Source organism: Crinia signifera, chromosome 8 (assembly GCF_055691185.1).
Source record: "Crinia signifera chromosome 8, ASM5569118v1, whole genome shotgun sequence".
NCBI lineage: Eukaryota > Metazoa > Chordata > Amphibia > Anura > Myobatrachidae > Crinia > Crinia signifera.
In genome coordinates, this window is record NC_139224.1 from 179,076,189 (window position 1) to 179,092,617 (window position 16,429).

The 16,429-nt window shown below is 50.4% G+C and overlaps 1 protein-coding gene across 1 annotated transcript in view; it reads left to right on the forward strand.

Annotated features, from left to right (window-relative positions):
• The first annotated feature begins 2,015 nt into the window (after positions 1 to 2,015).
• LOC146026860 (cytochrome P450 4B1-like) overlaps positions 2,016 to 16,429 on the forward strand; it is a 94,721-nt gene continuing 80,307 nt past the window's right edge. The window contains exons 1-3 of the mRNA XM_083157906.1: positions 2,016 to 2,190; positions 2,230 to 2,447; positions 15,866 to 16,010. Of these exons, the coding sequence (XP_083014032.1) occupies positions 2,256 to 2,447; positions 15,866 to 16,010 (337 nt within the window). The 5' untranslated portion in view covers positions 2,016 to 2,190; positions 2,230 to 2,255. The remainder of the gene's footprint in view (positions 2,191 to 2,229; positions 2,448 to 15,865; positions 16,011 to 16,429) is intronic.

Consider the following 16,429-nt stretch of genomic DNA (forward strand, 5'->3'; position numbering starts at 1 on the left):
CTCTCTCCCTGACACTGTCGCTCTCTCTTCCTCTCTCCCTGACACTGTCGCTCTCTCTTCCTCTCTCCCTGACACTGTCGCTCTCCCCGCTGTCTGAGTTCTGGCAGTCGGGATTCCAACGTCGGGCTAATGACTGCCGGAATCCTGACTGTCGGTGTGCTATACCACACCCGGTGCCAGGTGCATCCCAGGGCCGTCTTTTCGTATGGGCTTAATGGGCACTTGCCCAGGGGCCCCAGGTGTATAAGGGCCCTAGGCTGATAGCTGAGGATCCCCTTTTTTCGGGGATACCAGAATTTGGAAAATCGGCCCTGGGGAACTGCAGATATCCATCTTCAAAATAGCAGTCCACATCCTACCTGTTAATTGCAATTCCCAGTCATATTTCTCAGGTTCTCTCTGACTTAGGGCAGTATTCAATGAGAAAAATTCGCTGTGATTTCTGGAGAGTTTGTGCTTTTCACGCGGTGGAGAGAGGTTTTTTTTCTCCAAAGGCGAGCCACCCTATTCAATGTGAAATATTCTCCATCTTTCTAAGTGATTCTCGCCGTCTCTCTCCGTGTAGAAATTCTCCATCTTTTGATGGAGAGCAGGAATGTGAACTTTTAAACTAAAAGGGTGTTTTTTTTAATTTTGGTGTCAAAAAATCAGTTTTTTTTTTCTGTGAAGGGCCATGTTATTTTTATTCATGTGCCTATAGCACATGAATATATATTTAATTGTAAAAAAAATATTTTTTTACATTTTTTTTTTTTTTTACACAGTGCAGCCAGCAGGGGGCCGGAGCGCTCGAGCCGCTCATTAGATATTCATATATTCACTGCACCCGATGCACGTAATACTGGGTCCCCCGCTGGCTATAGGGGGGGCAGCCTGTGCTGCCTGGGTCCAGGGGAGCCCTGCTCCCCACCCCATATCCCCTGCAGCAGCCAAGAGAGACTTTAATCTCTCTTGGCTGCTACGTCCCCCGGCTCCCTGACAGCTCCCTGCCGCGGACGCTCGTCCGCTGCAGGGGTTAAGACTCGCCGCGAGTGGCGGCGAGTCTTTAACACGTTGAATAGGGGGAGCAGGAGGCTCCGGAACACGGAGAGTGCATGGCGAGAGAAAAAATCTCTCGCCATGCACGGAGAATATTTGACATTGAATACTGCCCTTAGAGTTTTTTATATTCCAAAAGCTGGGACTCTCCTCTTTCTGACGACACTAGCGGCTTGTCTCTATCATGCCCAGAACCAGAGATATCAGCCTTCCAGCAGCCGGTCCCTGCTCCAGCTCCAAACGTCTGGTGTACAGTTTATATTTTTGTCAATGGATTGCTCTGGCTCCTGATCTCTGATACCCAAGTCCCCAGCACCTCCTGAAAGTTGGGACTCTAGGTTTTTATACTAGGCTAAGAAATCTATTTCCAGATAATGGTGATATCTGCAGTCAAACAAGCTGCCCTTCCACCGGAAAATGATGAATATTAAGCCCACTCCATTATCCAACCCTCCCGTGCATATAAAACACCCCTACCTCCCTGGAAGTCCTAGAAGTGCAGTAAAGGAGTAATTAGCAGAAGTTACTGCTCCAGGTCCTACATGTTGAATGGAAGATAGAGCAACCCCTGCTACCAGTGGGACATCAAAGCTGCTGCTGACAGCACCCCCCACCCCTAGGGGAGAATGGGTAAGGGCCCCAGTGCATTGCTTTGCCCAGGGGCCCACACTGCTGTTAAGACGGCCCTGGTGCATCCAACCAGGGGCTGTACCTGCACCACTCACACCTGTGTCTGCTGCAAAGCCTGCAGGTGGCTGAGGTATTGCTCACACCCTTAGGAGCTAGCCGTCCATGCGTGTACAGTATGTGTGTGTGTACGGTATGTGCGTGTACAGTATGTGTGTGTACAGTATGTGTGTCTATATCCTACCCTGGCTGCATTCTCTCCTGCTCTGTACGTTGTCCTCTCCCTGACGTGTGTGTGTGTGTGACCACACCCTCTTCCCCCCCTGGCAGCCTCCTCTCCTCCTACTCTGTACATTGTCCTCTCCTTTGGCTGCAGCTGTCACACTGCTATGTCCCTGTGTGTGTAGAGTGCAGCAGTGTGTACCCCAGGCAGTGCAGCAGTGTGTACCCCAGGCAGTGCAGCAGTGTGTACCCCAGGCAGTGCAGCAGTGTGTACCCCAGGCAGTGCAGCAGCGTGTACCCCAGGCAGTGCAGCAGCGTGCACCCCAGCAGCGTGCTCCCCAGGCAGTGCAGCAGCGTGCACCCCAGGAATGGCCCCCTCCATGCTGTCCGGGCTCCTGTCCCTGAGCGTCCCTGAGCTCTGTCACTGGGCGGTCTGGCTGTGTGTCCTGTACCTGCTGTACAAAGCCTCTAAGCTGTTCCTGAGGTGGCAGGAGCTGCGCAGAACGTTCTCTGATTACCCAGGTCCACAGCGCCATTGGCTGCTCGGCAATGCCCATGAGGTAAGTGCCCATCTGGGCTGTTTATTCTGGGTATTGTTTGTAAATGACCTATCCCCGGTGGCGCACATGCATGTGCAGATAAGACTACGGGTCCTAAACCGAAACAGCCGTCTTTTTCCAATTGCCAAGTTCTTCCTGCATACGGTGTTACTAGATGCCGGTATACATGCAAAGACTTGCTGCATTCTGCCTCTTATGAGTGAGATGAGTGTGTAGTGGATATTATAAGAGGACAGCACTCTAACGTGGCACAGTATGAACAGGGGGCACTTTAACGTGGCACAGTGTGAACAGGGGGCACTCTAACATAGCACAGTATGAACAGGGGGCACTCTAACGTGGCACAGTATGAACAGGTAAAGTGACCAACTTTCCAATGGCCCAACCCGGGACAGGTCTGGGCGGGCTCGACACCCCCCCGCGCGCGCGCACCAACCGCCGCGCCCCGCCCGGAATGTCGGGTAAGACACTGTAACGGAAGCTGTTGCGCTATATATAAGACGCTGTAACGGGATATGCTGCACACTATATAAGACACTGTACCAGAATCTGCTGCTCTATATAAGACACTGTAACGGAAGCTGTTGCGCTATATAAGACACTAAGGAATCTGCTGTGCTATATAAGACGCTGTAACGGAATCTGCTGCTCTATATAAGACACTGTAACTGAATCTGCTGCGCTATATAAGACACTGTAACGGAATCTGCTGCGCTATAAGACACTGTAACGGAATCTGCTGCGCTATATAAGACACTAACGGAATCTGCTGCGCTATATAAGACACTGTAACGGGATGTGCTGTGCTATATAAGATGCTGTAACTGTATCTGCTGCGCTATATAAGACACTGTAACGGAATCTGCTGCTCTATATAAGACACTGTAACGGAATCTGCTGCGCTATATAAGACACTGCAACGGAATCTGCTGCGCTATATAAGGCACTGTAACGGAATCTGCTGCGCTATATAAGACACTGTAACGGAATCTGCTGCGCTATAAGACACTGTAACGGAATCTGCTGCGCTATATAAGGCACTGTAACGGAATCAGCTGTGCTATATAAGACACTGTAACGGAATCTGCTGCGCTATAAGACACTGTAACGGAATCTGCTGCGCTATATAAGACACTAACGGAATCTGCTGCACTATATAAGACACTATAACGGGATGTGCTGTGCTATATAAGATGCTGTAACTGTATCTGCTGCGCTATATAAGACACTGTAACGGAATCTGCTGCGCTATATAAGACACTGCAACGGAATCTGCTGCACTATATATAAGACGCTGTAACGGAATCTGCTGCACTAATATAACAAGACACTCTGCTGCACTAATAAGATGCTGCTATATAAGACACTTGAATGAAATAAAATAAATATAAGGGGATTATTTCCATTCCGTTACAGTGTAACGGCCCGGGGGGGCCCCACTGGGGGGACTGGGCTGGGGAGAGAGGGAGGAGGGCGCCGCGGCCCGCGGCCAGACTGCACACTGCAGCCGACTGACTGGAACGTCCTCCTCGAGGCGGCCAGGCCTACTAGACTACTCTCTGACTCTCACTTTCACTGTGAGTGTGAGAGTCTCACACACAGGCTCAGGCTGAGGCGAGCCGCTCAGCACAGCAGCAGCACACTGACAGGAAGCACGACTCACGAGCGAGCAGCGAGCGAGGGTAGGCCGCAGTAGGCCAGAGTCTACTCACTCAGTCTCCTCGCTCTCCCTCCAGGAGTCCACGCACTGCACTGCGCTGTCTCAGATGCGGTGGACGGTGCGAGTGGTGACCCGCTGCCGCGTCTCTCCTCGGCTCGTGGGCCACGAGTCGTGGCGTGGCCCGGGCGGTGGTGGTGACGGACGGGAGTCTACGCGCCGTGGTCCATCTCCGTCTTCTTGCGCGCCTGCCCCACCCCAGCATGCGCAGCACAGCTTTATATGGGGAGTGTGTGGGAGGTGTCCGGCCGGGTCACGGGTGGCTAAATAACCAATAACAAGGAAGCGGGAGGCCGGAGGGTGGGCGTAAGAGTTCCCTCCCCTCCCCCTGACCCCCTCACACTCATTTTTATGCTGCGCGGCTGCGCCGGTAATTGTTTGCACGCGGAGGGATCAAAACCCGGGACTTTCTGCGTCCCGGCATGGGTTCCCCCGGGACGCGGGATTTCACTATTGAAAACCAGGACAGTCCCGGCAAAAACGGGACGGTTGGTCACCCTATGAACAGGAGACACTCTAACATGGAACAATATGAACAGGGGGCACTCTAATGTGGTACAGTATGAACAGGGGGCACTCTAACGTGGCACAGTATGAACAGGGGGCACTCTAACGTGGCACAGTGTGAACAGGGGGCACTCTAACATAGCACAGTATGAACAGGGGGCACTTTAACGTGGCACAGTATGAACAGGGGACTCTCTAACATGGAACAATATGAACAGGGGGCACTCTAATTTGGCACAGTATGAACAGGGGGCACTCTAACGTGGCACAGTATGAACAGGGGGCACTCTAACATAGCACAGTATGAACATGGGACACTCTAACATAGCACAGTATGAACAGGGGACACTCTAACATAGCACAGTATGAACAGGGGACACTCTAACATAGCACAGTATGAACATGGGGCACTCTAACATAGCACAGTATGAACATGGGGCACTCTAACGTGGTACAGTATGAACAGGGGACACTCTAACGTGGTACAGTATGAACAGGGGGCACTCTAATGTGGTACAGTATGAACATGGGGCACTCTAACATAGCACAGTATGAACATGGGGCACTCTAACATAGCACAGTATGAACAGGGGGCACTCTAACATAGCACAGTATGAACAGAGGGCACTCTAACATAGCACAGTATGAACAGAGGGCACTCTAACGTGGCACAGTATGAACATGGGGCACTCTAACATAGCACAGTATGAACAGGGGACACTCTAACATAGCACAGTATGAACAGGGGGCACTCTAACATAGCACAGTATGAACATGGGGCACTCTAACATAGCACAGTATGAACAGGGGGCACTCTAACATAGCACAGTATGAACAGGGGACACTCTAACGTGGTACAGTATGAACAGGGGGCACTCTAATGTGGTACAGTATGAACAGGGGGCACTCTAATGTGGTACAGTATGAACAGGGGGCACTCTAACGTGGCACAGTATAAACAGGGGGCACTCTAACATAGCACAGTATGAACAGGGGGCACTCTAACATAGCACAGTATGAACAGGGGGCACTCTAACGTGGCACAGTATGAACAGGGGGCACTCTAACGTGGCACAGTGTGAACAGGGGGCACTCTAACATAGCACAGTATGAACATGGGACACTCTAACATAGCACAGTATGAACAGGGGACACTCTAACGTGGCACAGTGTGAACAGGGGGCACTGTAACAAAGCAAAGTATGAACAGGGGGCACTCTAATGTGGTACAGTATGAACATGGGGCACTCTAACGTGGCACAGTGTGAACAGGGGGCACTCTAACATAGCACAGTATGAACATGGGACACTCTAACAGCACAGTATGAACAGGGGGCACTCTAACGTGGCACAGTATGAACAGGGGACTCTCTAACATGGAACAATATGAACAGGGGGTACTCTAATGTGGCACAGTATGAACAGGGGGCACTCTAACATAGCACAGTATGAACATGGGGCACTCTAACATAGCACAGTATGAACATGGGACACTCTAACATAGCACAGTATGAACAGGGGACACTCTAACATAGCACAGTATGAACATGGGGCACTCTAACATAGCACAGTATGAACATGGGGCACTCTAACATAGCACAGTATGAACAGGGGGCACTCTAACATAGCACAGTATGAACAGGGGACACTCTAACGAGGTACAGTATGAACAGGGGGCACTCTAATGTGGTACAGTATGAACATGGGGCACTCTAACGTGGCACAGTATAAACAGTGGGCACTCTAACATAGCACAGTATGAACAGGGGGCACTCTAACATAGCATATTAGGAACAGGGGGCACTCTAACGTGGCACAGTATAAACAGGGGGCACTCTAACATAGCACAGTATGAACAGGGGGCACTCTGATGTGGCACAGTATGAACAGGGGGCACTCTAACATAGCACAGTATAAACAGGGGGCACTCTAACATAGCACAGTATGAACATGGGACACTCTGACGTGGCACAATATCAACAGGGGGCACTCTAACGTGGAACAATATGAACAGGGGGCACTCTAACGTGGCACAATATGAACAGGGGGCACTCTAACGTGGTACAGTATGAACAGGGGCACTCTAACATAGCACAATATGAATAGGGGGCACTCTAATGTGGCACAGTATGAACAGGGGGCACTCTAATGTGGCACAGTATGAACAGGGGGGCACTCTAATGTGGCACAGTATGAACAGGGGGCACTGTAATGTGGCACAGTATGAAAAGGGGGCACTGTAATGTGGCACAGTATGAACAGGGGGCACTGTATTGTGGCACAGTATGAACAGGCGGCACTGTAATGTGGCACAGTATGAACAGGGGGCACTGTAATGTGGCACAGTATGAACAGGGGGCACTGTAATGTGGCACAGTATGAACAGGGGGCACAGTATGAACAGGGGGCACTGTAATGTGGCACAGTATGAACAGGGGGCACTGTAATGTGGCACAGTATGAACAGGGGGCACTGTAATGTGGCACAGTATGAACAGGCGGCACTGTAATGCCACCCGCAGCCTTACCTGTCTTCAGTTCTTCTGCTAGTGAGACGGACCACAATAAAATGTCCGCCCCATATAGCAGACAGTTCTCTGAAACTGTCTGCTGTATGGGGGCGGACATTTTGTGTTGGTCAGTCTCCATAGCAGATAAATGAAGCCAGCAAGGGAGCCAGGACCAGCGGCAGCAAGACAGGTAAGGCTGCGGGCGGGGGATGGGGGAGGGGGGGTGCTGCGGAGGGGGGGCGCCCCCCCCATTAATGGCGGGGGGGCAATTCATAGTTACGCCACTGCCCACGCCCCCGCAATACCACCACCCCCACACTACCACCCCCCACCCCCGGACCCACCCGCTGCTCGCTGTTGGAGGCCGGGAGCAGCAGCGCCGCAGCGGGGTCCCAGCAGCAGTGGATATGCCGTCAGCAGCAGGGTCCCTGCGGAAGATGGGAACTAACAGCAGTATTAATACCACTACTAGTTCCCATCCGCCACAGGGACCCCCGCTGATGACAGTATATCCGCTGCTGGGACCCCGCTGCTGTGGCCCGTGCCGTGGGTGCTCCTCACCTTCCGTGGGTGCTCGGGCCCCGGAGCACCCATGGTTTCGGCGCCTATGCCTGTAGTCATACATTCAGTGAGAGTCTGTGTGCTGCTCATTGCACCCCTGCAGCCATACATTCAGTCTGTGTGCTGCTCATTGCACCCCTGCAGCCATACATTCAGTCTGTGTGCTGCTAATTGCACCCCTGCAGCCATACATTCAGTCTGTGTGCTGCTAAATGCACCCCTGCAGCCATACATTCAGCGGTGTGCTGCTCATTGCACCCCTGCAGCCATAAATTCAGTCTGTGTGCTGCTCATTGCACCCCTGCAGCCATACATTCAGTCTGTGTGCTGCTAATTGCACCCCTGCAGCCATACATTCAGTCTGTGTGCTGCTCATTGCACCCCTGCAGCCATACATTCAGTCTGTGTGCTGCTCATTGCACCCCTGCAGCCATACATTCAGTCTGTGTGCTGCTCATTGCACCCCTGCAGCCATACATTCAGTCTGTGTGCTGCTCATTGCACCCCTGCAGCCATACATTCAGTCTGTGTGCTGCTCATTGCACCCCTGCAGCCATACATTCAGTCTGTGTGCTGCTCATTGCACCTCTGCAGCCATACATTCGGTCTGTGTGCTGCTCATTGCACCCCTGCAGCCATACATTCGGTCTGTGTGCTGCTCATTGCACCCCTGCAGCCATACATTCGGTCTGTGTGCTGCTGATTGCACCCCTGCAGCCATACATTCAGTCTGTGTGCTGCTCATTGCACCCCTGCAGCCATACATTCGGTCTGTGTGCTGCTCATTGCACCCCTGCAGCCATACATTCAGTCTGTGTGCTGCTCATTGCACCCCTGCAGCCATACATTCAGTCTGTGTGCTGCTCATTGCACACCTGCAGCCATACATTCAGTCTGTGTGCTGCTCATTGCACCCCTGCAGCCATATATTCAGTCTCTGTGCTGCTCATTGCACCCCTGCAGCCATACATTCAGTCTTTGTGCTGCTCATTGCACCCCTGCAGCCATACATTCAGTCTGTGTGCTGCTAATTGCACCCCTGCAGCCATACATTCAGTCTGTGTGCTGCTCATTGCACCCCAGCAGCCATACATTCAGTCTGTGTGCTGCTCATTGCACCCCAGCAGCCATACATTCAGTCTGTGTGCTGCTCATTGCACCCCTGCAGCCATACATTCAGTCTGTTGCACACCTGTGAGAACCATTAACTCCCTGGTGGCCTGTTTGGTGACGTCTTGTAAGCTCTCCCCTTATGCACTGATTATCCCATTCAGAGTCCATTCCTGCTATTACAGTTGCTGCCTGGCTATTCATCCAATCAGTGCGATACAAGTGGTATGAAGATTCAGCTCCTGGACTAGGAAGTCGCTGCCACATTCTGATACCGAGCACCCTGTATGGTTATTTTACACTTTCCTGACTCCAGTTTCCAGTCGCTACTCTGCATCTGCGACAGTTCGGCTCCCAGCTGTACCCAGCTTCTGCCGCCATCGGTACCACTGCCGTAGTCCGGCTTATAACCACATTCCGTTACCTGACTGCTACAAGCTGCATCCAGCTATCTATTTGTTGTCTGCTATGTCTCCGCTGTACAGCTCGGAAGCTGTACCGGGGTAATCCTACCGTTCAGCTGTATGCAAATACAGAAACATACAATTTATACAGTGATTGCAGATGGCGCAGAATGCTGCCCAAAATGTATAACCGAAAAATGGGCAAACATAGATAATACATACATAATTACATACTGCACATAATACATAAATACATACCACACATAATACATACATAGATAATACATACATACATAAATACATACTACACATAATACATACCTAAATACATACTACACATAATACATACATAGATAATACATACATAAATACATACTGCACATAATACATAAATAAATACATAATACACATAATACATACATAGATAATACATACATAATTACATACTGCACATAATACATAAATACATACTACACATAATACATACATAGATAATACATACATAAATACATACTACACATAATACATACCTAAATACATACTACACATAATACATACATAGATAATACATACATAAATACATACTACACATAATACATACATAAATACATACTGCACATAATACATAAATAAATACATAATACACATAATACATACATAGATAATACATACATAAATACATACTACACATAATACATACTACACATAATACATACCTAAATACATACTACACATAATACATACATAGATAATACATACATAAATACATACTACACATAATACATACATAATTACATACTGCACATAATACATAAATAAATACATAATACACATAATACATACATAGATAATACATACATAATTACATACTGCACATAATACATAATTAAATACATAATACACATAATACATACATAGATAATACATACATAATTACATACTGCACATAATACATAAATACATACTACACATAATACATACATAGATAATACATACATAAATACATACTACACATAATACATACCTAAATACATACTACACATAATACATACATAGATAATACATACATAATTACATACTGCACATAATACATAAATACATACTACACATAATACATACATAGATAATACATACATAATTACATACTGCACATAATACATAAATACATACTACACATAATACATACATAGATAATACATACATAAATACATACTACACATAATACATACCTAAATACATACTGCACATAATACATACATAGATAATACATACATAAATACATACTACACATAATACATACATAGATAATACATACATAATTACATACTGCACATAATACATAAATAAATACATACTACACATAATACATACATAGATAATACATACATAAATACATACTACACATAATACATACCTAAATACATACTACACATAATACATACATAGATAATACATACATAAATACATACTGCACATAATACATAAATAAATACATAATACACATAATACATACATAGATAATACATACATAATTGCATACTGCACATAATACATAAATAAATACATACTACACATAATACATACATAGATAATACATACATAATTACATACTGCACATAATACATAAATAAATACTACACATAATACATACCTAAATACATACTACACATAATACATACTACACATAATACATACTACACATAATACATACATAGATAATACATACATACATAAATACATACTACACATAATACATAAATAAATACATACTACACATAATACATACATAGATAATACATACTACACATAATACCTAAATACATACTACACATAATACATACATAGATAATACATACATAAATACATACTACACATAATACATACATAGATAATACATACATAAATACATACTACACATAATACATAAATACATACTACACATAATACATACATAGATAATACATACATAAATACATACTACCAGGGGCTGGCTGGCAACTTTTAGCCTAGGGGGCAAGTCCAGAGCACTGGCCCATACCCCCCATCATTCTGGAAAGCTGAATGCTTGTGCGCGCCGGTGGCACGCAGAAAATTTAGGCGTGTGGCCTATCATAAGGGGGCGTGGCCTGTACCTTGATTGTATTGTGTACCTGCAGATTGCACATTGTGATGCTAATTACACATTATGCCGCACACCTTGATGCCCATACTGTGATGGCAATTACCCAATGCTCCCCACACCGTAATGCCCATTACGCCCAATACCATGATGCCCATTACACTGCACAATGTGATGTCCACAGTGCCAGATTTGCCCCCACAGTGCCAGATATGCCCCCACAGTGTCAGAGACACATATGCCCCCACAGTGCCAGAGACACATATGCCCCCACAGTGCCAGAGACACATATGCCCCCACATTGCCAGATATTCCCCCCACAGTGCCAGATACACATATGCCCCCACAGTGCCAGAGACACATATGCCCCCCACAGTGCCAGAGACACATATGCCCCCACAGTGCCAGAGACACATATGCCCCCACAATGCCAGAGACACAGATGCCCCCACAGTGCCAGAGACACATATGCCCCCACATTGCCAGATATTCCCCCCACAGTGCCAGATACACATATGCCACCACAGTGCCAGATATGCCCCCACAGTGCCAGAGACACATATGCCCCCACAGTGCCAGAGACACATATGCCCCTACAGTACCAGAGAAACATAATATGCCCCCACAGTGCCAGATACACATATGCCCCCACAGTGCCAGATATGCCCCCACAGTGCCAGAGACACATATGCCCCACAGTGCCAAATATGCCCCCACAGTGACAGATACACATATGCCCCCACAGTGCCAGATATTCCCCCACAGTGCCAGATACACATATGCCCCCACAGTGCCAGAGATGCCCCCACAGTGCCAGAGATGCCCCCACAGTGCCAGAGATGCCCCCACAGTGCCAGAGACACAAATGCCCCCACAGTGCCAGAGACACATATGCCCCCTTAGTGCCAGAGATGCCCCCACAGTGCCAGAGACACATATGCCCCCACAGTGCCAGAGACACACATGCCCCCACAGTGCCAGAGGAGACACACCTTCTTTCCACAGTGCCAGAGACGACACACATGCCCCCACAGTGCCAGAGACGACACACATGCCCCCACAGTGCTAGAGGAGACACACATGCCCCCACAGTGCCAGAGGAGACACACATGCCCCCACAGTGCCAGAGGAGACACACATGCCCCCACAGTGCCAGAGGAGACACACATGCCCCCACAGTGCCAGAGGAGACATACATGCCCCCACAGTGCCAGAGGAGACACACATGCCCCCCACAGTGCCAGAGGAGACACTAGTGCCCCCACCAGCAACTCACCATTGTTGCTGGGCTGGGGGGTCCGGGACAGACAGCCCTCCTGCTCCCCTGGGCCGCTTAGCCAGTCACTGGCTGCTGGCCGTGCTAGATCACCATCCACCTCCTCCAGGCCGCCCTCCTGCGCTGGCCGCGGCTACAGGAAGATGGCCGCCGGCCTCCTGCACTGAGGACATGCCATTTTCCTGTAGCCGGGGCCGTGTTCTGGAAGCCGCGGCCAGCGCAGGAGGGCTGCCTGTGCCTAGAGGAGGTGGATGGTGACCAGCGTGGCCCGCAGCCAGTGACTGGCTAAGCGGCCTGGGGGGCACATGGCACCCTGCCCCCCGGCCCAGCCCGCCCCTGCATACTGCACATAATACATACATATTTAGCCAGATCTGTCACTTATCCCCTGTGTAGCTAACGCTCCCGCCCAGCGGCATACACAACAGGAGCCCCCCTCTGCCAGCACCCCCCCTGCGATTCGCGGGACCCCCGCGACCCCCTCCCGTGATTCGCAGGACCCACGCCAACCCCCCTCCAGCGATTCGCGGGACCCCCGTGACGCCCCCCCCTTCCCGTGATTCATGGGACCCCCGCGCCCCCCTCCCAAGATTCACGGGACCCCCACAACCCCCCTCCCGCGATTCGTGGGACCCCCTCAACCCCCCCTCCTGCGATTTGCGGACCACCGCTCCCTCCCACGATTCATGGCACCCCCCTTCCTGCGATTTGCGACCCCCCCTCCTGCAATTCACCCCCCCTCCTGCAATTCTAGAAGCCCCCCGCGGTTTGTGAAGCCCCGCCCCCTCCCGCGATTCACCTGACCCCCGCGACACCCCCCCTCCAGCGATTCGCGTGACCCCCCTCCCGCGACCTCCCACGATCTGCAGGACCCCCGCAACCCCCCCTCCCATGAATCACGGGCCCCTTGTGACCCCCCTCCCGCGCTTTGCGGACCACCGCCACCTCCCCCTCCCGCGATTCATGGCACCCCCCCGCCTGTGATTTACGACCCCCCCTCCCGCAAATCGCGCCCCCCCACAACTCTAGCCCCCCCCTGTTATTTGCGGACCCCTGTCCCCTCCTGCGATTCACGGAACCCCCCGTAGCGCCCCCTCCCGCGATTTGCGGACCCCCGCGATTCACCCCTCCACCTCCAGCGACCCCTCCCGCGATTCGCGGACCCCGCACCCCCCTCCTGAGATTCGCAGCCCCCCACGACCCTCCCTCCCGTGATTCATGCCCCCTCCCGCTATTCACCGACCCCCGCGCCCCCCCCCCCCCTGCGCCCCCCCTCCCTTTATTCACAGCACCCCCCGCACCCCTCCTGCGATTCATGGACCTCCACAACCCCCCCTTCCGCAATTCACTGACCCACACATCCCCCTTCCCCAATTTGTGGACCCCCCTTCCCGCGATTCATGCCCCCCCTCCCACGATTTGCGGACCCCCGCACCCTCCCGCAATTCGCTGACCCCCGCGCCCCCTTCCGGCAATTCCACCCCCCCAGCGGACCCCCGCGACCCCGCTCCCGCATTTCACGTACCCCCGTCAGCATGGGGGATCCTGTTCTGCCACAAGCAGGTGCCGCCCCTAGGTGGGAAATCCGGCCCTGGCTGCCGCGCTGCAGGTTCCCCCACTGCCAGAAGTGTCCCCATGGTCCTCTGCACCAGCGCCACAACTTTTATCAATGTCTTGCCCACAAACCACTATTATACAGCCTCCTGCTCTCATGCACCCTCACTCCCTCCCAGTGGGAGGAGACGCTCACCCACTGCCGGGAGCTGCATACTGTCCCCCACCCTCCTCCAGTTCTAGGGATGCCCATCGACCATCAATGATTTTCAAATCATCGATGGTTTATGGCCGATGTTGAATACTTTTGCCACCGATGTGGGAGAACCAGATGGTTTCCCTACATCGATGTCAAAGGAGAACCGATCAAGTTTCAAATTTTGTTATGGTGTCGGGAGATATTTTACTACTATCAATGGCAGGGTGCAAAATCTTTACTACCCATCATGCCCACACACCTCTATCACTGTCCTGCCTCCTGTTCTCCTGCCCTGTAACTTCCGCCAGTGGGGACCAGCTCACCCTGTGTTTTCCCACATTCCCCTATCATGCTTTACCACCCAGCCTTCTGCTCTCATGCACCCGAACTCCCACCCAGTAGGAGGAGACACTGACTCAGGACCACTGTCCTGTACTCCTGTGCTGCCACACTGGACCCTCACCCACTGGCAGAAGCTGCACAGTGTCGCCCACCCTCCTCTTTAGTCCCCCTTATGCCCACACACCCCTATCACTTCCCAGCCTCCTGTTTTCCTCTGTCATGACATCCGCCAGTGGGGAGCCGCTGACTCAAAAACACCCTACTATACTATTGCGCACACACACACACCTCAACAACATGCATGCACCCCCCCCACACCCACAAATGTCACTGTGCCCTCCACACTATCAATGTACATCTTATGTACAGCCCCTTACGACGGTGTGAAGAGCGCCTGTAGGGTGCGATGAATCACCTAGTATAATACATAAGTACCTCAGAGGGTTATGTGTGCGGTATATAAATGTGATAGGCTTGCCTGAAGAGGTGAGTTTTCAGTGAACGCTTGAAAGTTTAGAGTCTGGAGGAGAGTCTTACTGTGTGTGGAAGGGCATTCCATAGGGTGGAGGCAGCCTGACAAAAGTGGAGAGGTGTGCGTCTGAATTAACCTGTTCCGATTACCAGGACAAGGTGCAGCTTTGGGGTATCTGATACACCATCAAAAGGACAGACCGACCTGTATTATATGTTGGGGATGCGCATGTTAGGGATACACCTAAGAAAATGTCAGGGACACTTGGTACATACTGTAAGACGCACGTGACACTGATGGCGCCTGTATCTGTCATTGCTCTATTACTACTGTATGTGTATAATGACATCACATGGGCCCCGATGGGGGGGGGGGGGGGGATCCATCTGTGTCACCTGGTACAGACGGCTCTGGGTCTCCCTTATATTAGATCACCTCTTAGGCTTGGGGACACCAGGGGCAGCAGGGGCAGATGACCGTGGCCTGTAGCTGTGGCCCCTGGCTGTAGCTGTGCCCAGATCCAGTCCTCCTGAGGTCAGACTCCTGGTGCCCATGCTGTGCCCTCAGTCTGTCATCTGTGATGGGCAGTATATTGGGCACATGTAGGCTGACGCTGGCATTTACAGCTTTCTTCTTGTATATTAACAGTTTAAACAAGATGGGAGAGACTTGGACAAGGTGGCAGCATACGCCAAGCAGTACGATTACGGCTTCCCCATGTGGCTGGGGAACTTCTTCGCCTCTCTCTTTATCTGTCACCCAGACTACGCCAAGGCTATTCTGTCCCGCCAGGGTGAGTATGGTCCTGTGTGTCCCTGTATGCACTGGGCACATGTGTCATACACAATGTATGATGCTGGGGGGATGGTCTGTGGCAGTGTGTGTATATATATATATATATATATACACGCACAAGGTCGGGCTCACTGTAATAAGAATACATGTCTCAGTCACTGCTATTATATTCCATGTATCTTATAGTATATTGCCCGCGCTAGGGTGCTCCAGTCAGCCCCTCTGAAGCGATCAGAAGTCCTATTGGAGATTTGTTTGCATATTTTTATTGGATGAAGGATCATCATCCGCATTTTAGGTTAACCTTTTTAAACTGCGTTCATGAGTCGGCTGACAGGAACACTAAGACCTGTTATAGGCCACAATAATTGGCGCACGCCAAATCTATCAACAGAAGTTATTGTTTATTCCTAATAT